Source organism: Cnephaeus nilssonii (genome assembly GCF_951640355.1).
Source record: "Cnephaeus nilssonii genome assembly, chromosome: 15".
Taxonomy (NCBI): Eukaryota; Metazoa; Chordata; class Mammalia; order Chiroptera; family Vespertilionidae; genus Cnephaeus; species Cnephaeus nilssonii.
In genome coordinates, this window is record NC_137086.1 from 22,273,432 (window position 1) to 22,300,308 (window position 26,877).

Genomic DNA, 26,877 nt, shown 5'->3' on the forward strand with positions numbered 1-26,877 from the left:
AGGGCCAAAGTCGCGGAGTGGCGCGGGGCGTCCCGGGCGGGGGAGTTTACTGCGAGGACGGGAGGAAAGGCAGGCAGAGCCGCGTAGGCATGGAGGCGACTTCCCGCCACCCTGTTTGTCTCCTGGTCAGTCCGGCCTTTCCCAGCCCTCCCGGGGATTGGGGTGTAGCTGCCGGCCAAGCTCCCCGCCCGCCCGAAGCCTTGGCCTGGCGCACCCTCCAAGCCCTCCCTGGCCACTGGGGGAGCCGCGCCCCGACTTAGCTCGTTGTGGGCCCCAGGCTCTGGCTAAAGCTGCCCGCGCGCGGCCAGGCAGGGCTGGGCACCGAGGACTGGGATGATGGACTCGCCCCCATTTCCTCTCGCCAGCTCCACACCCCTAAAGCTTGTGCCGGGAAATGTTCTGCCTCCGGGTACGGGGCAGACACCCCCCTCTAGCGCCCAGTGAGGCTAAAGCCGCGGTCAGTCCCACTCGGGCAGATAAGAGTCTGTTGCAGGACACTTGCCACTTCCTACCTATAATTATGCTGCCAAAAAGCTGGAGCAGGGCCCATGATTTTGCACACCTGGCAGCCTAGGCTGCAACTGGGCTTAAGTTGGAAAGCTCCCTGACCCACACCCGCTTCCCGAATTGATCTTATTTCGCATGTGCTCTGCCCTCATTTCCATTAGGTGCTCATTTCCTCTCTCCGCTAACCTGGAAGGGAATGACTCCTTCGAGTTCAGCTTGAATGCAGTGCCCAGTGCTGCACTCCCTCTACACCTACCCAGGGAACGGGAGTCTGGGTAAGGCAAAAACTTGAGGATCAGAAACTTAGGGCTTGAAGTTCAGATCCTGCCCCTTCTAAGCCATGTGATTTTAGGCAAATCACATGACTTTTGTATACCAAGGACTCTTTGGTACTTGAGTTTTCTGGTGAAACTGAGATAATTCCTGCTTTACTCATTTCTCACCTTTGTCAAGGTGCAAATGAGTTGTTAAAGGTGTTTAAAAGATAAGTAAACCCCATCCTATTAATTAAAGCAAATTTACATAGCATAAAAAACGGAGGAAGCCACTCCTCTGGTCTATGGCCAGATGGCTAGAGGTCCGCAGAATCATGGATGCAGAGATAGGGGCACCAAATCTTAAGACTCGAGGATAGTGCCCTCAGAACAGGTGACTGCTTCATTCCTTCATTCTTTTTTAAATATATACTAGAGGCCCGGTGCATGAAATTTGTGCACAGGCAGGGTCCCTAGGCCTGGCAGGTGATCCGGGCTGATTGGGGCGTTCCAGTTGCCAGCTGGGGCCTCCTTTCCCCATCTGCCTGCCAGGGCCTTCCTTCGTTCTGTGCCACCCCCTGGTGGTCAGCGCATGTCATAGCGAGCGGTCGAACTCCCAAGGGGACACTTTGCATATTAGCATTTTACATATAAAATCTTTATTGTTTAAAGTATTACATATTTCCCCCTTTCCCCCATTGACCTCTTCTAGCCGCCCCCCCCCTCCCCAGGCCTTCACCACACTATTGTCTGTGGGTGACTGTTTCATTCTTATGACTGACCCAGCCTTCCCTGGCCCCTAGATAGAGCTGGGCTGCTGCAGCGGACACTCCTAAAACCCTGGCTGTTCTGTTTTGTTCTTTGTTGAAATGACCCCAAAGACAACAATTTGAGGGTGGCCCTGACAGTAGGGAATTCTACAGTTTCCCTGGGAATCAGGAAAGTGTAGGATAGTCATTTCCCTAGCCACTGCTATTGGAGGTGAGCAACAGGATTTCAGACACAAAACCAGTGACACATCTGTCCCTCCTGTCCTTCCAGGCTGTCCACAGCCAACCAAGATCAAACCCTAGGGTAATTCTGCCTAGTCAACAGCTATGTAGACTTGGTAGAAGGATTCTGGAAATAACATATAAACATGCTATATAGTACATGCTTTGATACAGAGTACCTGCTGGTATAAAACATTTTTATTATTATGCAACTGCTTGTATTTCATTTTAAATGGAGAAAAAAAGGGAATGCTGGACTTTGCTGGGGCCAGTTTCATAACATTCTACCATGGTTATCAGCACATCATGCCAACAATTCCCTGACTTCTCACCAGCCAGGCCTTCTCAGAACAAAAGAAATATTAGGTTGGCAACCTCCCATCAAGTGTGTGTGAGCCACACAGATGCCTAACCAGGAAATTAATTTAGAATCACAAAAAAAATTTTTTTTGAGCTGAATGGTGCAAAACCAGCAAAGGAATCTCCTATTCTCATTAAGACAAAACTTTGGACACTAAGTCAACTTTTCTCCCTCCCTAAAGAGCCATTTCTTTATACTTCTAGTGTGGCTGTATTTTTAGTGGTAGGTGGTTTTCTTCAAAGAGAGACAAATTGTATCTGAAATATAAGCCTTTCTGCAGTAGGAAATGATCATATCAAACTCTCCTCTAAACTGCCTCTTCAGACCCTCAGACATCAATAATATAATTCTAAGAGACTGCTCACCTGAAAAGTATTTAAAAATATTTACAGATCCTAAAAGCTGGGCCAGGTTTATATACGATTGCTAAAATGGCTTTTTCAGATAACTAGGATGAAAAATGAATGTGGATGAGGCTATGACCCATCCAAGCTACGAATTTCAAGATAACTGCCTGAGGGTTACACTTACTCTGAAATAACAAATTAAAAATGGCAAGTCAATGAAAAACAGGACCAGCAGCAAAATGTATGCAAGAGTGACACCTGCTGGGTGTCTGAGGAAGAGGGCTGGGCTTGGAAAGGCAGAAAACCCTTAGGCTTGCTAGATTCGATCACTGAAATGGATCAATGTATTTTCTGGCTCCTAAATAAGAAACCCTTTGTTATTGTCACTAAGAAAATGATAGTAAACAGTGAAGGCATCAAATACACCATTTATTCTGGCTCTCCTTTCCCCAGGTTCCGTCTAACAGCCAGGAGGCTATGCTTTCGCTGGGCGGCTAAATCAGGTACCCTAGCATTAGCACAAACACCTTTTTCTGGGGTAGGAGCTCTCAATGGCTCTTTCAATAATTAGAATGGCATGTGTAGGTCACTCAGGACTCACACATGCAGGCAATAAAGAAAACCCCTATTTGTATGAAGTTGATCCTTAATACTCTCAGGATCCATCCAACATTTGGAACATATTTCTGCTTTAGCTAAAATGGAATAAAGTTTAGAATTCTGACCAAATGGGCCATTTGCCAACAAATCCAGCTCCTACATCCAGCCAAAAAAAAAAAAAAAAAAAAAGGGGGGGGGGAGGGGAATCATATGTCAAAACCCAATTCTATGCAGTCAATTCACAGAAAATGCAGGCCGGCTATGGCTGGACATTAGAGGTCCTGGAGGATGAAAAAGGCTAATTCAGGCCCACAGGTGGCCTGCACCTGGGAACAGAGCAAATATTCAACGTGGTAGCCTCACTTCCTACAGTAGCTGCAATAAACCAGGCTGCCTTGAATGAGTGAACTGATGAAAAACTCCTCTGTAGAAAGACTGGACTCACAGAAGTCGGGGAGGTATGAAGGGCAAAAAAAATGTGAATTTATGTCCAACATATTTCCTGCAGGTTTAGTGGGGACTAATCCACCCTCACCCCCCAGCAAGTCTTCTTTCTTCAACAAGCCATTTCTGTTCCTAGAAGAGTTAACTGATTTGCTTCTGCTGAAGAGTCAGCAGCACTGGGAACTAGGGTGTCTTCCCCTTCCTTTCCTTCCAAAAAGGCCAGCAGCCTCAGGCAAGCCAAGGTCCTTTCCTCCTGAATGCACAGTCTGGTGAACTCCACGGTCTTCAGAAACGCGGCAGGTGGTGGCAGCTCTTTGAAGAGCTGGGAAAGGAGGTGGCACTGCTCTGACGCTGTCCTTTGAAGATGACAGAGCCTCTCAGGGCTGAGGGGACGCCAGTTGGACTTGGAGAGGAGATGGTAGAGGTTCTTGTAGAGGTATTTTACAAAGATCAGGGTCTCAGCCCAAAAGTTGATTTCTGCTTTTTCAAACAGGTAGTCTTCTTCCACCTAAATCAAATGAAAAGCCAAAAGTCAACCTTACAGGGGATGCTTGCAAGCCCCAGTCCAGATCAGAGTCCTACCAGATGCAGAAGAGGCGTGTCCCCTCCCCCACAGGAGAGAGGGCCCACTCTGGCCTGTCAACACCAGCTACACACACCACTTGCAGCCTTGAAGGTCACCTTCTATTTTCACTCGTACTTCTCTACCGGAGAGGAATTTTTTTTCTCCAGACTTAACATGACCTTTGATAAAGATGTTTGTGGTTCCAAGCCAAGATATTTTGGGGGCCTGGTGCTGAAAAGGGGACCTCAACATGGGGGTGGGCCCTGGACATAAAGGTGCATCTAGAAATCAGAGAGGAGGGAGGAAGGGAACTCTCGGCAGCAGAACAAAAGCAAACTACCAAACACGAGACACTACCTAGTCTCTGAGTATGAAATTAAATTTTTATAATGTTGGGGATTTTCAAGGCCATTTTATCACAGACATTTTATCTTGTTTCTCAATTTCCCATCAACAGGCTGCTTTTGAACTCTCAGCCTGCTGGTGATGCCAAGAAGGCCATCTGAGTCAGATACTGTGGATGTGAAGGGAAGTTGTGAAGATGCTTTTGCTGCTTGTCTTAGTCCTTGGTTTTCCTGTATGTTGACTAGTCCCCCACCTGGATGGGGCTAATAGTTTTCTTCAGTCAGCAAATACCCTGGAAGGACCCTGATTCTCTGGAAATGTTTCACCTTCAGACCTCACCACATGGAGCCCCTGGCTCCTCCACTGTTGACTAATACAATTCTCCATAATCCAACTCTCAGCTTCCAAGGAGCCTCTTTTAAGTCCTCTCTCCCCATAGACCAGAACCCCAAAAGCCAGCATGAGAGCTGCCCCAGCAGCGCCCAGCAGGTTGCCATGGTCACGTGGAAAGTTTCTGAGCATCCAGAAGCATGTTTCAGCAGTCATGTTAGGCTGAGTTAGCCTGTAAGTGCTGTATCCTGTGTGTTTAAGACACTCCCACCTCACCTCCACTGCCCCAAGACCCCAGGACTACCTGATGCTCGTTCTCCACACAGACCACGAGGTCATCACCCTCTCCCAACAGCCATCCCAGCAGGACTGGGAGTGCAGGAGCTAGCTGGTTCCACTGCTGGAGCAGGTCACACAGCACAACCAGGGCCATATCTAGCGCGATGGAGGCATCCACCTGGCAGAAGGCAAATTCTGTGGAAACGAGAGAGGTGAGAAATGACCGTGCTGCTCAGAGTCAATCCAGGGAGGCTCTGTGGGATTCTGGGAACATGAAGGGCCTCAGGCAACACCAATGCCACCAGCCTGGCAGGGAAGCTGGTGGGATAGGCTCACTAAAGATTATTAACCCACTTCTGAGTCTTGCTGTCTACACAGCTAGTCTCTCAGTGTGGATAGGAGCAAGCACACCTATAGGACTAGACATTTAGCTCCCCTTAGCCTGCCTAGTGTAATTGGAAGGTTATCAGGAAACTTCCCACCCAGTGTCCCCTCAGCAGGCCTGCCACAATGCCCAAATTCCATTGGTTTGCCTCTTTCTCCAGCAGCAAATCCTGCTGGGAACATACACAGAGAATCTCTAACATCTTAGCAGGGAATCAGAGAACTTGTTCTTAAAAGGCCAGTGTGTGTGTGTGTGTGTGTGTGTGTGTGTGTGTGTGTATGTGTGTGTATGTGTATGTGTGTGTATGTGTGTATGTGTGTGTGTCTGTGTGTGTATGTGTGTGTGTTTGTGTGTGTGTATATATTTCTCACACGAGGATATTTTTCCATTGATTTTCGTTTTTGTTTTTAGAGAGTAAAAGAGAGAGGGAAAGACAGAAATGTCGATGTGAGAGAAATTCATTGATTGGTTGCCTCCTGCATGAGCCCCAACTAGGGCCCAGGCCGGGGAAGGAGCCTGCAACCAAGGTATGTGCCCTTGACCAGAAGTGAACCTAGGACCCTTTGGTCCCCAGGCTGTTGCTCTATCCACTGAGCCTAACCGGCTAGGGCCAGACAGTAAATATTTCAGACTGTCACAACTACTCAACTCTGCTGAAAGTAGCCATAGACAATATGTAAACACATGGTTGTAGCTGTGTTCCAATAAAACTTTATGTCCCAATAAAATTTGAATTTCATGTAATGTTCATGTCACAAAATATTCTTCTTTTGATTTCCCCCCAACCATCTAAAAATGCAAAAACTATCGTGTTATAGTTCATAAACTGTACAACAGCAGGCGGTAGGCTGGGATTAGCTCAGATTTTGCTGCCCAGTCTTTTTTTTTTTTTGACAATAAGGCACATGCTTTAATCGCTTTAATAAATTGGCTTTTCACAATCTTGCTGCCCAGTCTTATAGTGACTTCGTCTTTCAGACACTCGTCTTCCTTGCTGGCTGGATAAAAGCTGCTGAAAGAGGAAGTGGGTGCCTTGGGGAAACCATTGCTTACTTCACCATCTTGCCTGAGACAGTCCTAAATATGGGTTTGAAGGGAGGCTCGAGGTGTTGACACTTCCGCAAACAACCTCGCCCCTTCTACCCCCAACCTGGAAGAGGTCTGAAACATGGGACTGGAACCCCACCACCCAATGAACCTCTGTAGATCCATCCATGCACCAGTACATGTCTTTCAATAACCCACTTTTGTTGAGACCTTTTTCCCAAATCCACATTTCCAACTCCAGCTCACAGACCATTTGGCCCCACATTTCCAACTCCAACCCACAGATCATTGGGCTCAGCACACAGGGCTAGAAGGCTCGGCATCTGGAATGGAAGGCCGAGTTCCTCATGGTGTGGAACCAGCCTGAGGCCGATTATGAGAGCCTATCATGCGCTAGGTCCCGACCAAGTACTTTCTCTCCAGTCCTTCAACATCCTATGGGTTGGGTATGACCATACTTCACAGATGAGGAACCCAGGGCTCAGACAGGTTAACACACTGTGACTGTGTATAGTCACAGAGCTTTAAGTGGCTATAAAGAAACTGAAATTGACCAGTTGCATGGTGTATGCAGAGCATGGATTTGGAGAATTAGCACAACATTCCAGAGATCTCACGTCTCTATGGCGAGATAAGCAGGGCCAGGATTACTTAGAGCACTCGGGGCAGAGCCTTGACTCAGGAAGCAGCCCAGGGACCGATGTGACCACCTTCAGAGCCCCAATCAACCCCCAGGACACCTTTCCCTAGTGCCCCTGCTCCCCTGGAACCAGGAGTGAAACTGGGAAACAGAAAGAGGTGTGTATGAAGGTGCGTTCTGGCTGTAAGTCTGAGCCAGGTGTTGGCCCAGCCTTCACCTATAATACAATCCCTGTTTTTAGCTCTGCCTGACTCCCCTGTGTAGTTCTCACCTGGTTTAGAACCTGTTTGGGGAGGAGGTAGAATTAATTGGCATCTTTCAAACCTCAGAATTAAACAGACACACGAAGAACAGTACCAGATTAAACACAAAGCAGGTGCTCAGAACATTCCAGTTTATGGCTCTGAGATCAAGAAATCTTTCCTTTACCTACTGGACACTAACATGGGGATGGCCACAAAGAAAGCACTCAATAAGTGGTTAACTAGTATTATTGATGACAATAGCAAACACTTTCCTTGTATTGAACCCTAACTGCTCCCACCACCATGAGGGAAGTATCCCTACGGAACAAATGAGGAAGCGATGCGCCTAGCAGTTGGGTAAACAGGTCCAGTCCACACAGCCAGTAATGGTGGCACTGGGCCAAGCTGACCTGGGTGCACAGGCTGCCCGCTAACCTGCCGGGAGGCAATGGAGCAACACTCCCTGCAGCCTACAGAGATGAAGTCAGACTTGGTTTTATCACTTTTAGTCATTTAAAAAGCGCCCAGCTGAGGGCTGTATTTTGAGGGGAAAAAAAAGGTAAAAGCTGTAAGTCCTTAGTATTGTGGCACCAATAGCAGGTCAGCTTATCTTGAAACCTTTCTAAAAGATCTGCCCTTTGACTCACCCCCCCTTTCCCCACCCTTCTTTTTTATTGTCTCCTTAAGGCAAGGGCTGAAAGCCCCACAGGGAAGACAAAACTTTCATGTACCAGCAAAATCAGGGCCTGCAGCTCAGGCAACCCTGCTATTAGGTCCATCAAGGACACGTGCAGCTGACCAGAGATGCCACAAGGAAGGCCAGACTGCCACACCTGCCAGGACAGAGATCCTCCCTCCTGCACCATCTGGCCATGAATCATGCTTAGGAAGTGGCAGGAGAGGGATGGGAGTAACAGAGGCACAAGAGGAGAACTGGTGCGTTGGCGGGAAGTGGATCCAGATGGAATTATAACCACCCAACACCGACCCTGCAAGATGAGGAGGAAAGGGGAAGGAAAGCTGGGAAAGGGGTGGGGAGACGATTAGTTGATTTAGGTCTCCTTCTCCTGTTCAAGGGGCCAGATTCATCCCATCACATTCCCTCTTTTACTACCTTGTCCTGGACTAAGACAGCTGAGCCAGAACAGTCCAGATCCCCTTCACAAGGAGGCTGAAGAGTAAGGAGAGAAAATTTTCACCCAGCTATGAAGGCCAGCCAAGCTTTCATAGGCTCACTGGTCCTTCAAGGAAGTAAGAAAGCAAGTGACCAAGCAATAAGTGTGTCTGAAGAACCTGTTGTGTGTCCAGAACAGCCAAACAATTAGGAAAATGTAACAAAACTGGAAGATTCACAATTCCAGATTTTAAAACTTAAAAAGCTACAATTATCAAGACAGTGTGGTAATGGCATAAGGACAGACATATAGATCAATGGAATAGAACTGAGTTCCTAGAATTATACCCTCACACTTACAGTCAATTTTTGACAAGGTTGTCAAAAACCATTAATTGGGGGGGAAAGAATAGTCCTTTCAACCAGTGGAGCTGGGACAACTGGATATCCACATGCAAAAGAATGAAATTGGACCCCTACCTCACAACATCCAAAAAAATTAACTCAAACTGTATCAAAGATTGAAATTTAAGAGCGAAAACTATAAAACTCATATAAGAGAACATAGTAATAAAGTTTTGTGATCTTGTATTACACAATGGTTTCTTAAATATGACAACAAGCAACAACAACAAAGTTAGACTTTATAAAAACTGAAAACTTTTGTGTTTCAATGACTATCATTAAGAAAGTGAAAAGACAACTCATAGACTTGGAGAAAATATGTGCAAATCCTACATGTGACAAGGGACTTGGATCTAGAATACACAAAGAATTCTTAAAACCCAATAATGAAAAGAAAAATAACCCAACTAAAACATGTGCAAGAGATCTTAATAGATGTTTCTCCAGAGAAGATATACAAATGACCAATAAACACATGAAAAGATGCTTAGCATCATTAACCATCAGGAAAATGCAAATCAAAACTACTGGGATAAGTTTTGGTGAAGATGTGAAGAAACTGGAACTCTCGTGCAGTGCTGGTAGAAATGTAAAATGGTGCACCCATTTTGGAAAAGTCTCAAGGTTTCTCCCACTCTTAGGGATACAACTCAGAGGAAAACACACACACATATGTCCAAAGAAAAACTTGTACATGAATGTTCAGAGCAGCATTGTTAATTGGAAATGACCAAAATATCCACCAACCAATGAATGGATAAATAAGATGTGTTACAGCCATACAATGGAATATTCAGCCATAAAGGAATGAAGTACTTGTAAATGCTATAACACAGATGAGTCTTGAAAACATTCTGTTAAGTGGAAGAAGTCAGATTCAAAAGACCACATATTGTACAATTCCCCTTCTATGAAATGTCCAGAATAGGCAGATCATAGAGACAAAAAAACAGGTTAGTGGTTGCCAGGGGTTGCAGAATGGGGAAAATGAGGACTGTCTACTGACAGATATAGTGTTTAATTTTGGATTGATGAACATGTCCTGGAATTAGATAGTGGTGAAGGTTGCACAACCTTATGAATATATGAACATGTGTACATATGTACACTTGAATATGGTGTATTTTATGGCATGTGAATTACATCTGGGCCGGAGGCATGGAGAGAATGGAAGGCTGAAAAAATGGTCTCCTAAAAGATATCCATGTCAAGTCCCTGGAACCTATGAGATGACCTTACTTGGAAAAGAGGTCTTTGCAGGTGTGATTAGTTGATGACATTGAGGTGAGGAGATAATCTTGTGTGATCTGGGTGGACCCTAAATGCCATCACAAATGTTTTAATAAGAGAGACAGAGGGAGGTTTGACACCAGACACACAGAGAAGGCGATGTGAAGACAAGGACAGAGGCTGGAGTGACAAAAGCAAAGAAATGCTGACAGCCTCCAGGAGCTGGAAGAGGCGGGACTGGATTGTCCCCCAGAGCCTCCAGAGGGAGTGTGGCCCTGCTGACACCTTAATTCCCGACTTCCGCCCCCTCCCCCCACCAGCTGTCAGACAATACATTGCTGTTGTTTTAAACCATCAAGGTTGACAGTCGGTAGAGCATGAGACTCTTAAACCATCAAGGTTGTGGCTCTTTGCTACAGCAGCCACAGGAAACTAAAACAGGGGGAAAATGCTAAAGGGTGTACTGTTTCTTTTCAGAGTGATGAGAATGTCCTAAAATTGATTGTGTTGATGGTTGCATAACTCTATGAATATGCTAAAAACCATTGAATTGTACTCTTTAAATGGGTGACTTACGTGGTATGTATATGGTATATCTCAGTAAAGCTGTTATCTATAATATAACAGCATAATATGCTAATTAGACCAGAAGACCTTCCAGACTAACCCACGGCACCATGGGGGCTGAGGCAGAGGCAGCCGCTGCGGCTGTGGGGGCCAAGCCCCTTGCACGAATTTTGTGCATCGGGTAGTAATAAAATAAAAATAAAACCCCACTATGTGCCCAAGTTCCTTCCAGTTGCTGGGATGAAGCCTGACCACAGTGCCTGCCTTGAAAGAGCTCACAGTCTACCTGAACCTAGATGAACACACACACACACACACACACACACACACACACACATGTTCCTCCTAACCGATTTAGAAAAATGAATATAGACAACATGAATGAAAACAAATAAGCAATTTATAAGAGTTAAATGTATGCACTTTTTTAAATAAAAGAATTGGGTATCTTTCCTCTTTTTCAATTCTCTGACATGCTTTTAAAAATCGATTTGAGAGAGAGAGAGACATCAATTTGCTGTTCCACATATTCATGCATTCATTGGTTGATTCTTGCAGGTGCCCTGACTGGGGATCAAACCCACAACCTTGGTGTATTGGGATGATGCTCTAATTAACTGAGCTACCCAGCTAGGGCAAAGTGTGCACTTCTTATTCAGTAGGGTCATACTTCACCAAAAAGGGGTTGATAAATTAAATGACATTTAGCTGGTTAAATTACAGCTCAAAGCTTATAAGAATACTTGCATTTTGTTTACTTCCAACCATACCAAAGATTAAGAAATGGATTCAAACAAATATTACCCTCAGGCAACATCGCCTTGAAAAAGACCTGGTTCTCCCAGGGGCTTTCAGCTTGGGGAGGTGGGGAGCGGCAACCACCAGCTGCTAAAAGTTTCAGGGTACTACAGTGATACCCAGTTGTGTGTGCAACTCACCGTCCTGCTGCTTGTGGTTCCCTCCTAAGCTCAGCGGGATGGAGTGAGGAGCATGTGGGCTTCACCCTGGCTGTTCCAGCATAACAAAGGCCTGTCCCTCGGGCCCAGGCATGTGAAGGGGTAACAGGTGAGGAATGAGCTGAGTCCAGACCACAGATGTTCTGAACAACAGCGTCTGGGCCACGCTTGGCATTCCCTCTGTTTAGCAGGGATTCCTTTGACCTGAACCGTGTTAGGCCTTTCCTGTGCAAGGTACAGAGTCAGCCCCTCCCTCCAAGTGAGCCCTGCCCTCTCCAGCACGTCCCCTGCACTCTGCCTGCTCCTTGGTGGTTCCACGGGCCTTCACCTGCACCTCTTCCTGTAAGGTAAGTGCCTTGTGCTTTATTCCTCTTTACAGGGTCACTTACCCCAAAGCACTCCTCCTGGAAGGGCAATGTAGCTCTCTCCCCATCTCCCTGACCCTGCCAAGTGAGCTGTGAAGGCAGGCAAAAGAGCCTTTGACAGAGGTGGGGTACAATGAGGATGCCTACAAACAGGACACAACCTGGGCAACATGACACCCCATTTCCATCAGCCTCCTCTCCCCTGCCTGGGCAGAGTTCATTCAATGGGTCTGCAGACACATTCCACATTCCTCAGCGATGAGCTCGGATCCTGCAATTTCTCTTTCCCTTTCTTTGAAGTCACTCCAGTTTTCTTTAGCTTATTTCACTACTGGAACTTCTTTCTCTTTCTTACAGGGGACTCTCAGCCTGAGCTTGAAGACTGACTAGCTCCTTTTGAGTTCTTCCTAAAGCTTCTCTGGCCCTCAGTGCCCCCACCCCCTTACTCCTCCTGGCCCCCCACTCCCAAACTCACCCCTTTCAGCTTATTCAGGGCTTGGGGTGGGAGAGAGGAAGAAACCAAATGACTGATTCATTTCAGCAGAGCTGTCATGCCGCAAGGCGCTGAGCTCCCTGAGGACGCGCCCAGTCCAGGGACAGGACACAGAGCAGAGCCTCAATGGGGGCTGCCCAGCTCCCCCAACACAGTGGTGGGATATAGAAAGTCATGGGTGCAGATGGTCCCGAAGTGTAACTGAACACTAGAAATTTGAAATCATGCAAGTCCAGGAAGATCACTTTTCTCTCCTGAGGGCTTTCACTACTACCATGCCCCAGCCTTGCCCAGAATCCAGAAAGCTTCCCTCCTCACTCCCAGGCCTTTACAGCTCCAAACAGAACAAAACAGTCCATGGTATATAACCAGCAAACCAAGGTCTAAATGACTCCTCAACACACAAAGTGATCTGAAGATGCATAAACAGTGCTCAAAATGTTCAGTGCCTGTGATTTCAAAGTTTCTGGGAAGTTTATATCTTGAAACAAACTTCACTCCCAGGTTTCCCCAGGCCTTTCCTATCTGTGCCCTGTGACCAGCATTCTCTAGCAGCCTCCCTGGAACTCATGTGCACCTTCGGAAGGCATCAGACACCACCTGTTGCCCCGGCCCAGGGCCAAGCCAGGGGTGAGGGGAGGGACGGGCCAGGCCACAGAAAACCTTTCTTCAAAAACAGGCCAGGGAAGAGAAACCAATTCAGAGAAAATAGGTCAGTGAGGCTCCGGGTTCTTAGGCAACTAGCAGGGAGAGAAGAGCCCACTGCTGCAGGATGGGTTTAAAGGAGCTGTAGGAAGAGCATCTTGGTGTCAGGGGTCCTGTACCAGAGGGTGGGAGGAGGGATTAGGAGGAAGAGGAACTCTGAAAAGGAGCAGGTTGTTTTTGACCTTGAGGATGTTTTGATCTTGCCATGAATGTTACTGGTAAAAACAGTCAACATAAAAGTAAGCTGACAATGGCTAAATAACACACGATAACATTCACAGTAACTGACCAAAGTCGTCATTTTGTTAGTGACACTGAAAACTGCAAATAATGATTACAGCAGCAACAACCAGGGGGATGTGCACACATTAAAACTGACCGTCTGAAACTGGGGATGGTAAATCTCTTACTGATTAAAACCTCTGACCAAAAATCAACTCTTCATTGTTCAATTTATACATATTTACTTAAGAAAACAAGGGAGCCCCAGCCTTAGCTGGTTGGAGTGTCCTCCCATACACCAAAAAGATTATGGGTTTGATTCCCCATTAGTGCACATACCTAGGTTGCAGGTTTGATTCCTGGTCAGGGCATGTACAGGAGGCAACCGATATCTCTCTCTCTCTCTCTCTCTCTCTCTCTCTCTCTCTCTCTCTCTCTCTCTCTCCCCCCTTCCTTTCTCTCTAAACTCAATAAACATATCCTCGGGTGAGAATTAAAAAACAACAACACAAGAAACAAAACAAAAATTCTTATTAAAAAAGAAAATAAGGGAGAAGATTCAAAATGGTTTAACTGATCTACATAGAGAATTGATCAAGGAATTAAATTGGTTTGATGGAGTTACATAGGAAAATGTTTCTTTTGTGTGTGGGTTTTTTTGTTTTTGTTTTTTTAATCTTCATCTGAGAGTATTTTCCACTGATTTTTAGAGAGAGGGTAAGCGAGGTGGAGAATCACAGAGAGAGAACATCAATGTGAGAGAGACACATCGATTGGTTGCCTCCTGCACACGCCCCAACCAGGGCTGGGGATCAAGCCTGCAACCGAGGTACATGCTCTTAACCAGAATTGAACCCGGGACTCTTCAGTCCTCAGGCCTATGCTTTATCCACTGAGCCAAACCGGCTAGGGCAGGAAAATGTTTCTTGATGAAAATCAATTGGTATAATTCAGATTAAAAATTTGTATTTAAATTTACGTAGAATTTCTGAATGTGGTCCTCACGCGGGAAGTAGTAGCTGGCCTGCTTCCACAGCTCTCTTGTATCACTTCTCCATCATTAGAGCATTGGCCATACCAGTCACATGTTTTAGGTTCACACCTTCCTTCATTCTGGGCAATTGAGTTTCTTTCTCACTAGATTCTTCCCCTGCTTTACAACAATATTTTATAGGGGCCCCAAATCCTCTCAGCACTTCACTGCTTCTCCATCCCACTCCACCCCTCCCCCTCCCCCACCCCCACCCCCACCCCCACCCAGACTTTCTTCTGATTACCAGCATCTCTTTGGCGGCCTTATTCACTTTCACAGAGACGCCTGGTTCCTCAACTTTATTCCTTCGGTTGCTTTCCAGATGGAGCATAATGAGGTCAAAGTGTCTTGGAGAGTAGGGACAGGGCGGTATACGCCTACTATTCTTTGCCAGAGCAGACTTAGGAGGATATCCATCAAGAAAATACCTCTAGTTCCTCAAAAAGTTAAACACAGAATTACCACATAACCCAGCAGTTCCACTCCTAGGTACATACTCAGAAATGAAACCAGGTACTCAAATGACAGCTTTTACATGAATGTTCATAGCAGCACTATTCACAATAGGCAAAAGGTGGAAACAACTCAAATGTCCCTCCATGGGTGAGTACATAAACAAAATATGATCTATCCAAACAATAGAATTACTCAGGCATAAAGAGAAACAAACTACTGATACATGCTACAACATGGATGAACCATTTAAACCATAGAAAAGCCAGGCACAACAAGTCATATATGATTCACTTACATGAAATATCCAGAACAGGAAAATTCTTGGAGACAGAAAGCAGACTGGTGGTTGCCAGGGGCTAGGAGGAGTGGGAGGATAGGGAGTGACCGCTTAATGAACACGGGGCGTGCGAGGGGGCGATGGGGGAGGGAAGGGTGGTGAAAATGCTCTGAAACCAGATGATGGTTGCATAACATTATGAATATACTAAGTGCTATCTAATTGTATACTTTATTTTTTTAAATATATTTTTGATTTCAGAGAAGAAGGGAGAGGGAGAGAAATACCAATGATGAGAGAGAATCACTGATTGGCTGCCTCCTGCATGCCCCCCAACTGGGGATCCAGCCCCCAACCTGGGCATGTGCCCTGACCGGGAATCAAACTGTGACCTCCTGGTTCATAGGTTGATGCTCAACCACTGAACCACGCTGGCCGGCTGAATTGTATACTTTAAAACGGTTAGTTTTATGTTATGTGACTTCCACCTCAATAAAAAATAAAAATACAGAAAAGAAAGGACCTCTTTGGGGTGGAGTCAGAAAGTGTGCCAAGAACAGAGGCTGATGGGTAATTCAATCTGTGTCCCTGAGGCTTTAAAGAAAGGGGGAGGTGGTGGGTAAGAAGTGCCTCTTCAATAAGTATGGTCCCCCAGGACACATCTTCCAAAGACTAAGCCTGAGCAGGGGTGTGAGGGGTGAAGAGATGAAGGTGTCCATGAGGCTGGGCTCACAAGGACAAGAAGTTTAGGACTTGGAGGACTAGAAAGGTGACAAGCTTTAGGAGGGCAGACCTAATAGCCACTGTGGAGGGAGCCCTTGCTTTCCTGTCCCTCATCACGTTCAGTAATAAAACAAGACATTTTACATCTAAAAGCACCTGCAAGGTAAGACTCATATGTAAGTGGATCCCGTGAAGAGTTTTATGCAGAGTGGAGATCAGATCACAAAGCTGCAAGGAGAAATCTCTTTACCCAGATTATACAGACCCACTCATCTGGTTTCTCTTTCCTTGCCCGAGTCTGTTTTATAGTTGTGCTTTTTCATGAAAGCTTTTAAGGGAGGCTGTTCCCTGACGTCATGCAAAAAACATGTCCGAATTCAATTACATTACAGAGCAGCGCTTTTGGAAGAGAACGCAGCCACGAAGCTTGCCGGTGTCCTGTTTCCTTCCCTTTAAAGCCATTTGCCTGCTTTCTAAAAGCAGAAGCCCCCAACCCAGCTCTCCCGGCCCCTCTATCTGGGAAATACATGCAGCACTGTGTCCCCCCAAGAGCGGAGATGTGGGCGGGCTGTCAGGGAGTGGTGTCCAGCGAGGGCATGCCCAGCACCAGCGCACAGTCCTGAGCCAGCTTGTCTAATGCTGCACACCTACAATCAAGGTGAGGGAGCAGAGCCTCCTTCTACTGGCTTTCTCAGGAATCTACTCCAAAACCTCCTTTCCACTTCCTCCTCCACCCTCATGCCTTATTCAGACTTGCCTACAGGCGCGGGGAATGGTTTTTCTTAAAAGCTATTATGAAAAACAGCTCTTTTCAATAGAAATCTGTTCTATTGTGAGCAAATTCCCCATATTTTTTATTTTTTCTCTGTTCCTTTCTCCTCCTGGCAGAAGCTGCCATACTCCTAAATTTCCAGTAGAGGCTGTTCTTTCTCTCCCTCAGTCTGACTTGGGTGTCCTGCCATTTCTAGACAATCCTCTCCCCCTTTTCACTCAATAATATCCCTTCTTTTGAAGTCCATACTAACCACCCTCCTACTCCTTTTAACCTTAGCTAGAGACTTGGCCTTTCTCATTGACACAGACTTCCTGCCATCCCACAGGTGACTTCAAAATCCATGAAGATGTCCCTCCCAGTATTTGGTTTGATCATTCTTCAACCTCTTCAATTCCAATACTCTCCATCTCCAATTTCACTCTACTCCCAATAACCATGATGGCATCTGAGAATTTGTCATTACTTAGAATGATTTCAACTTCAAGATCACAAATTCTAAGCTTTTCATCACTTTTAAATGAACATCATCATTGCTAACATTTATTGAGCACTTACTATGTGCAAGCACTATTGTAAGTTCTTAATGATAAGCAGAGACACAGGTTAGGATATGGGATTTAAACCACATAGTCTATACACTATGGCTCCTATACCATATGACCCCTCTAATATCCCTAATGCAACATTTTTTAAAAAAATGTTACTTTTTAACTTCCTATTTCTTCTACTGAAACTACCGAGTCACTCTAATCCTGACTATATCCTTGGTCCTGACCCTTCTCATGGCCATTGCTTACCTCTCTCCCTCTCTCCGCCCCGCCCCCGCCAACTTGACCCGCTACTAGGCTCAGCAGTATTCCATAACCACCTCTCCCCAAACCTACTGTTACCCTAGGCTCTCTATAAATTCATGCTATTTAATCTCAGCTGGCCTCTCACTGTCCCCTGGCAATTCTTTTCATTCATTTTTTAGGTCACTCCTAACTGAACCTCTATATAAACTGTTCCAGCTTTCTTCCTGTCCATATATCCTACTCCCTAACCACTCATTCTTACAGATAATCTTGTCTTCTACAAGGGACATTCAATATAAACTCAATCTTCTGTCCTCCCCACCTTCAGAATTTCTCTAATGATTCTTTTAAAGCATTAGCTTGAAGGCAGAGCAGGGTCTAGGAAATGTGGTTTTAGGACAAAGGAGCAAAGTCAATATTTACATGAGAGATAGCCCTGCAGAGGGAGGAGAGCCTAAAGACACATGGGAGAAAAGGGCATCGTGGGGGATAAAGTTCATGGAAATGGCATAAGGTACTGCCTGAAGAATGTGGGGAGGTGAAGGAGCATTTTCTTTGGCTGAGTTTGAAGGGGGGTGATGAGAAGACAGATGAGGTTACAGAGTAATCTCTACACTCAGGCCCTTTATTTGCCTATCTCCTCCTTACTTCTAAACTCTTTGAAGATGGCTTCTCAATTCCCACTACTCAACCCTTTATCAACTCTCTTATGACATTTTCTCAATCCTTATCCTCTTTGACCTGACCTTTTGACAGTGTTTGACATGGTTGACCAACCCTGTCCTCTTGATAGTTTTTCCTTATTTGAGTTTCATGACAATGGAGCCTCTTGGTTTTCTTGATGGGTCTTCGTTACTTCCTTTGCTAGCTTCCCTCCCAAGGTAGGAATGCCCCCTACCTTTAATTTCATTCTCTTCCTAATCCATCCATTTATCTCTCTCATTCAATATATATTTATTGAGCCCCTGGCATGTGCCAAGCATATGGCAGCTATTAAACTGCGACAGAATTAATCTTAATGCATAGCTCTGATCACGTTACTTATTTGTTCAAAAAGCTTTACTGCTTCTCTGGTGCAAATGGTATCCAGATTCTTTGGCCCAGAACTCCAGATTTTAGTGACATCTGTTGTTTTTGTGGCCTAACTTCCATTCACCTTCTCTGGATAGCAGTACCCCCATCTCACCCTGGAGAGCCAGCCCCTCCACACATTTTGGTCCATGTGGTTTGAGTGGGCCTAAGCCTGCCCCCCACTCCAGGCATGGGCACCTGACCCAGGTCTAAGGCAATCAGGGCATCAAGTCCCCCACTTCAGAGATAAGTTCTGGGATGGGCCTGGAACCCAACCAGAGCCATTAAAAAGCAATGAGATTTTAGTGACACAGATATAGCTGGAACTGCTATAGCCATCTTCCAACTCCAAAGGAAATGAGAGCCTATCTGAAAACAGAACCACCCTAACAGCCAGGGGGAGAAATGGCAAGAAATTAGGACCTTGGGACACTGTTTGAGCCCTTGATTATGCCACATCTGAAGCCAGCCCTCGCCCCAGAATTCTCACTTATATGACCCAATATGCCCCTCTGTGCTGAAGTGGGTTGGTTGGGACTTTCCATCTTTTGCATGTGACAGAGTCCTGCTTGATCCCAAGGTTTTCTGCTGCATCCCAGCTTCATCTCACCCACCTTACCCATGCACTTGAGGCTTGTACCATACTGATTCATTCCTTTCCTGAACAGGCCTCACCCTTGGCCACCCGTCTTTCTGGAGTGCTCACCATCTTCCCTCACTGAAATTATACCCCTTCTTTAAGGTTCAGTTCTGATGAACTTTCCTCCTAGTAGCCATTCTTCTCCAATTTCCCCCACTGACAAATGTTTGTTGAATAAACGACTAAGTAAACAAACAATGATACAGAAACAGGGTCGGGGGGATGGGGGAAGTAGTGGTTTCTAAACTCATGTACAAACCTTGTTCCAGGACTCATGTTCATTATGGTCTTGTTTCGGGCTTGGGACTTGTTTTCTCTATCTTCCCACTGGTCTAAATCCCTGCTTCCTACCCTCCTTGGCCATTATTTCCTTGAGACACAGGCTTTTTAGAACGTTAGTATATATTTATTTCTTAGTTTATTGATTTTAGAGAGAGGAAGGGAGAGATAAATATCGATGTGAGAGTGCAACATCAATCGACTGCCTCCTAAACCCGCCCACTAGGGGTCGAGCCTGCAACCCAGGCATGTGCCCTGACCCGGAACAGAACTTTTCGGTGCACAGGACGAAGCCCAGCTAAAAGAACCACACCAGCCAGGGCAGAATGTTAGTGGATATTTAAAACATAAAAAGTCCAAATTCCAAAACCAACCAAAGGAGGAAAAAAGATTTGGCTATTAAACAAGTTTAGAAAATTCTGGGTTAAAGAATTTTGTTTGTTTTTTATTGTAGGGGGTGGGGATGGGGGCCGGGCATAATAGCCTTTCTCCAACTTACTCATAAAACAGGTACCAGAGCAGAGGGAAGTGCCACATTCTTCCCGTAGACATGCCTCAGGTTAAGGCAGTGCAGGTTATTTCATAGACTCACATACATCCCCTGCCCTTTGTTCAAGGTGCCTATTTGCTCTGCACAAGTGACGATTATGAACACAGAAAACTGTTCATTGTTAAATATGGCATGCTAAGTGGTTTTGCTTTCTGGCAAATCTCCAAACCATAATTATGAAGGGACTCGAGCTGCTGAGGAATTCTTGGGTTACCAGAGGCTTTGATCCTGCTGTGGCCTTCTCTCCCTGACATGAATTTCCCTGGGTGTGGCTGATTTTCATTGTTTTGCGCTCCTGTGGGGTTGCTTCAAAGGGGAGGACTGAACAGAACTTCAAGGTGACCAGGGGCCTGGGCCCCTCAGCAACTGCGGAGACAAGGCTCTGGTGAAATCTCTGAGCCTCTCGGAGCCCCCAGTGGTTGTAACCAAGGGAATGCACAAGCTCCGTCCAAGTATCGGAGTCGGAATGCTGTGGCCTCTGATATTCAGTTTCCCACACACTCTGGGAAGCTCAGATTCTTAAGCCTCACTCATTATTGGGTTTCCAGCTGGGGTAAAGCCTCGGTACTAAAGGCTGACATGACTTTGCTCAGCAAAAGGCAATAGACTCAGGATGGGTGAGGCTTTGTTATTTTATCCCATCACAGTTGAGAGATCTGATCTAAAATTCTTTGGGTGGCTACAGTCATTTGGCAAATGCTGAACTTAAACTCACGTCACTGCCTCCTCTACAGAGTAAGGAAGATACCTCAACCTGGTCACAAACCATTAGGTCAAACTTTTGAAAGAGCCAGCCCTAGCCAGTTTGGCTCAGTGGATAGAGCACTGGCCTGTGGACCGAAGGGTCCCGGGTTCAATTCTGGTCAAGGGCACATATCTCGATTGCAGGCTCCTCCCTGGCCCGGGCCCTCCTCAGGGCTCGTGCAGGAGGCAATCAATTGATGTATCTCACATCGATATTGCTCTCTGTCTTTCCCTCTCTCTAAAAATCAATGGGAAAATATCCTCGGGTGAGGATTTAAAAAAGTAAAGAGCCAGACTCCCTTCTACTGAAACGTGATAAAATGTCAAGGGGGACATACCTGTTCCTCAGCCTCTTAAGTTTCCCCCTGCTTGAAAAGAGAGACAGGAAAGAACACCTAGGTGTTCATGAATCTATGATAGAAGGAATAAAAAGATAACCTTCAAAATAAAATGGTAAGTTTCTCTATTTGGTAAATAAAAACAATTCTATAACAAATAGCAAATTTCTGGCTTTCCAGCATTAAAAAAATTAATTTAGCTTTTGGATTAGGGATGGAAACTTGTTCACTTTTCGACACTTGTTTTTATTCATATTTTAATATAGCTATTCTGTGAAATATGTGATTACCCCCATTTTACAGATGATGAAACTGAGGCCAAGAAAGTAGAACCGATTAGTTCAAGATAGAGATCACTATAGTCTCTCCAACATGGCACTACCCTTCAGAGGTCTTTTCCAAGAGGTCCCTTTTTGGTGGGTGGAGAGTGGAGATGGAGAAACAAAGGCAGGGAGGAGTAGACAGAAATCAGAGTCCCTCAGGGCAGCAACAAGAAACCAGAGGTTCTATCGTGGTGGGAGCTCAGAGAATTGTCCAGAATCCACTTATTTTGGGGAGGGAGCCAGAATAATATCCTTCTGCTTCTCACTGGTAAGTATCAGGTAGTCAGTCACAAAGATGAGAGAGGTGTGCCCACCCTGGGCAGCTGGGCCTCATTCCAAAAGGCTAGACTTTAGGGCAGTGCAGGGGCTTCTGAGCCTCCTTCTCCCCTGAATGGGTCAACTTGGTAGGACCCCCTATTGTCCCCCCCACTCAATCTATTCCATTCCCACCTTCCCCGTTGGCATCTGTCTTAGGAAGATGCATATGAGCTCATTCTGGAAATGGGAGACCTTTCTTTCGCTCAAGGTGAAGGTCGATGATTCATATAGCTAAAAATGAACTTAAGGCCAGTATCAATGAAAGGAAAATGAAACATGCAAAAAGTTAAATTCCCTGCTATTTAAATTACAGAAAGGAACATAAAACCTTATTTAGTAATTATAACCAACACTCAAATATGTAAACTTTAATTACATGTTATGGACCAGTGAGAGCAAAATGAGGAAAAAGAAGGAGAGGTGAGTGTAGGGGAAAGCCACAGACTAAATGAGAGAAAGCCCAGAGGCCAGCACCATGGCCCAAGCTCAGGCAAGTGAGAGGGGGAGAAGTACAAAAAGGGGGGCATTCAGTAGATCTTGGGGAGGTGACTGGTAGTGCCCTAAGGGCAAGGCTTATTAGCGGGTGACTATTACTTACAACTCTTACTAAGCCTTACCCTTAAACTGTCAGATGTCCCCACTCTTGGAATGGGGGAGCCATATGAGCCCACTGGAGAAGAATCGTTGGATTAAACAGAGGACGCTAAACTAAATTTGAATTTTAGATAAACAATGAATAGCTTTTTAGTATAAGTATGTCCCAAATTTGCATGGGGCACACTTATAAAAGCAATTATTTGTGGTTTAAATTCAAATTTAACTGGGTGTCCTGTATTTTTTATTTGCTAAATGTGGCAACCCTACTCCAGAGGCTAAACCATTCTTTGGACTGGAGCCTCAATGACCAGGCCAATATTGACACAAAGGGTCGTGAGGGAAATCAAGTTGAAGGTCACCTTTGGAAATGAGGAGTGAAGCAGCACCGAGATTTTGCTAACAGGATGGAAATCAGCAACTGGGGGATATCAATTCTCAAGTCTTCCCCTCCCTACGCTGTTCATTTCCTGCTGTTTCCCTCCAGGACAGCTGAGATGGGCTTGGCCTGTCTCCCTGCCGAGGGTTAAAGAGACTAAAAAGAGTAACTCTATACGTTGGGACTGAGGGTGACCTGGCCCGTGTGGGTCTTCCCCAAGAGACTGGAGGTTCTGAGGTAGAGAGTGAACTTGCAGAACACAAAGAAACAAGTAAAAACCAAACAAAACACAGTCCATAAATCATAGGATGCTAAAAAACAGCTTAAACTCAGTTTCAGTTACTATAACAGAGTGATGGTGACAGGGGCCACCACGACTGCCCTTGCCAAGGGGCCATCTTGGGGCTGACACAGAAAGAGTTGCTGCTCCTGAGTCCTGGGCCAGGGATGCTGGGGTGGGGGTGGACATGGCAAAGTGACACATGGCAACAACTGGCTACAGTGGAGACAGCATGTGCTCTTCTATCCCCTTCACCCTGCTATGCACTCTGATTGCACACACAGCCAATTCATGCATTTGTGCTCCTTGCCAGGTCTCAGTAGACCCCGGAGACTGTAATTCATAATATAGAGCCTTCTTGACTTTAAAATACGATGCACTTATATATAAATAATAACTACTATTATTATAGCTTAAAATGGGATCATTCCATACATTCTGTTCCACTACTTGCATTTTTCAGGTACGGATACGTCATGGATAACTTTGCATATCAGTTCATATAGGTTTACTCCATCACTTTCAACTGCCACGTGGATGTATCACAGTTCAACTAATCCTTTGATGGACATTTAGGTTGTTCCTTTTCCTGCTATCAACAGTGTTGAAAGGAATAACCTTGTACATATATCTTTACACATGTGCACATATTTCTACAGGATAAATTCCTAGAAGTGGAATTACTGGATCAATTGGTATATATATTTAAAATTTCCACAGATGCCATTAAACTTCCTCTAAAAATGCACCAATTTACTACCAGCTATGATCATGCCTGTTCCTTCACAGCCTTAGCAATCTGGTAAGAGCAATGCTTTTAAGTCTTTGCAAGTAAGATATGGGGAAAATGACAGTGGTTGTTCTAGTTGGCATTTCTTTCATATGTGTACTGTCCATGGCTTTCTTATCCTTCTACAAAGTGCTTGGTTTTATCTTTTGCCTCTTGTTCTATTATCTCCATTTGTTGACTTTTAAAGATGTCTTTGTATATTATGAGTTAACATCCTATCTAATAAAAGAGAAATATGCAAATTGACCATACCCCCGCCACACCCACAAGCCATGCCCACCAGCCAATCAGGAGTGAGTATGAAAATTAACCCAATCAAGATGGCTGCGGCCACGGAGTGAGCAGGAGGCTTGGGTTTCCCTGGCAATGGAGGAAGCCAAGCTTCCCGCACACCCTGGCCGGCCCTGGACTCCACTCAAGGCCATAAAGTTTCAATTATAGAAGATAAATAAATCCCAACAAAAATGGCAGCAGCCATGGAGCTGGAGAGAGCAGGAGGCTTGGGTTGCCCCGGTGATGGAGGAAGCCAAGCTTCCTGGCCTGCCTTGGCCTTCACTCAAGGCTACAAAGTTTCAATTATAGAAGATAAATAAATCCCAGATACCAGGGCCTCCGCTTGAGTCACCCGGGGTGTGTGGCTGGCCTGCAAATCACCACAGGCCCCTCGCCCAGGCCACCCCACGCCCAAAGGGAACCCCCAACCTGATCCGAGACACCCTTCAGGGCAAACCAGCCGGTCCCCACCCGTGCACTAGGTCTCTATCCTATCTAATAAAGAGGGAATATGGTAATTGACCATCACTCCATCACAAAAGATGGCTGCACCCACAGCTGAGGCCAAGTTCCCTTAAGGAGCCTTAATGAGCAATCAGCAGGGACCTGAGGCTATGCCCTCCCCTGTCCCCATGGGGCTTGACAGGTGACCTCAGGCCGCACCTCCCACCCAGCAGGGCTTGACAGGGGACCTCAGGCCACGCCCTCGACCCGGCAGGGCTTGACAGGGGACCTCAGGCCGGGCCCCCCACCCTGGCGTCAGGCTGGGACCTCAGGCCACACCTCCTGCCTTGGCACCAGGCCGGGGGACCTCAGGCCACGCCCCCCCGTCCCGGTGTCAGGCCCGGGGACCTGAGGCTATGCCCCCTGCCCGGCGGGGCTTGACAAGGGTGGGGGTTGGCCGGGTCTGGGTCTCACACAATTTTGATGTGCATGTAGGTGGGCGGGGACTTGACTCTGGTCCCGTGGTGAGCCCCAGACTCTGACAGGAGGAAGGTTTTCATATACATTTTACTAATTTTCTTTCACCTCTGACACTTCTATTATAGAGAAAGGGCAAATAGCAATATTAAATTATTTCCGCTAATTAATCCCCTTTTAATGTGCACGAATTTCATGCACTGGGTCATTAGTTTGTCTAATAACTCTGCAAGTATTTTCTCTGAGGAGAGAGTTTCATCAACTTAAATCTTGATTGTGTTGTCATCTGTTTGGGCCTCAAAAGTTTTTAATTTTTGTTTTGTCATAGGCTAACTTATTTAGAAGATGTGTATGAATATACAAGTGATATTTTGTTGTTATATTTTTATTTAAAATTTTAAGTTTGCATGCAATCTGGTCAGAATGTGGGCTAGAATGGTCTTACTTTATGGAATTGAAATCTTCTTGGTGACCCAAAAAATAATCAAGTTTTGAAAAATGTTATGTAGCTATTTGAAATGGAAGTTTATTTTCTGTCTGTAGAGTACAAGGTTTATACATATCCAAGCTATTGAATATGGCATTCAAATCCTTTTTAGCCTTATTGTCTGGTGTGCTTGACCTTATAAGTTTGAGAAAGGCAGTCTAAAGTATCCTACTGCAGTTGTAATTTTAACAAACTTCTAATATGTCATCATTCTTTTTTTGGGGGGAGAGGTCTATTTTGATGCTATTTTACCTGATGTTTAAAGGTTGATGCCTGTTAATCTTCTTTGTGGATCGTATGTCTTTATCATTATTCAAAGCTTTCCTCTTATCTTCATACTTTTTTGTTGGAAATTTTAGCTTGCCTAATTATTATTACTATTGCTACCGCTATTTTCTTTTTGTTGCCATTTGCCTGGAATAGTATTGTTAATCCCTTTATTTCCAACCATTCCATCTCATTTTAGGTATAGCTCTTGCATCAAAGTGATACATAGCTAGATGAGCTCCCTTCTTCCTTAGTAAGAGAACTTGTGCCTAGGCCGAAAGAACATATTTCTTTGCACATCTTGTGGCTGAATATGGCCATGATATTAAGTTACTAGGGGCCCAGTGCATGAATTTGTGCACCTTGAAAGGAACTGTGGGCTGCGAGGCTGCGGTGGGCACAGGGGCGGGTCTCGGCCCATCCTCCGTGTCCCCTCCCGCTGCAGCCAGCCCTGCTCCCGCTGCCACCACCGCCGCCGCTCCCAGGCACTGACAGCGCCAGCCCTGCTCACACCCGCTGATAGCGCGGAGCGATTGGGGCCGGTGCTAGCAGCGGGTGCAAGCAGGGCCAGCGCCGTCAGTGGGTGCAAGTAGTGGCTGCTGCCCTGATCACCCCTCAGGAGCAGGGGGAGGTGGAGAAGCCCTCAAGGGTGATTGGGGCCAGCAGCCACCGCTCGTACCTGCTGACGGCACCAAGTGATTGGGGTGTGAGTGGAGCTGGCAGCGGGTGCGAGCGCCTGGTGGGACCACGGTGCGTGGGAGCAAAGAATTTTCAGTAACCACCAGAGGTTCGCCCTGATGACAGCGACCGGCATCCTGCCTTGGTCTGGCACCCCTGCTCACCTGCTCCACCATCCCGCCACAGCCAATGCCCGCCATGTTCCATGCGCGCGCCCCTGGTGGTCAGCACACGTCATAGTGACCAGTTGTTGAGTTGTTTGGTTGTTCTGCTGTTCAGTCTATTTGCATATTAGGGTTTTATATATATAGATAACCAATGAGAGGTACACAGAAGTATGTTATGGGACTTTGGGAGGGTTCCCCAAAAGGGAGAGGGCTCGAGCTCTTTATTACTCTCCTTCCTTTCCTTCCCTCCCTCCCTCCCTCTTTCCTTCCCTCCTTTCCTTCTTATCTGCAATGAGGATGGGATGGCTAATGCTCTTAGCAG

The 26,877-nt window shown here is 45.9% G+C and overlaps 1 protein-coding gene across 2 annotated transcripts in view; it reads right to left on the bottom strand.

The window, feature by feature from the left end:
* Positions 1 to 1,479: 1,479 nt before the first annotated feature.
* Positions 1,480 to 26,877, bottom strand: part of THADA (THADA armadillo repeat containing) — a 295,937-nt gene continuing 270,539 nt past the window's right edge. For both annotated transcript variants that reach the window (XM_079792262.1, XM_079792261.1), the window contains exons 37-38: positions 5,050 to 5,219; positions 1,480 to 4,013 (exon numbers count right to left, since the gene is read on the bottom strand). In XM_079792262.1, the coding sequence (XP_079648388.1) occupies positions 3,618 to 4,013; positions 5,050 to 5,219 (566 nt within the window). In that variant the 3' untranslated portion in view covers positions 1,480 to 3,617. The remainder of the gene's footprint in view (positions 4,014 to 5,049; positions 5,220 to 26,877) is intronic.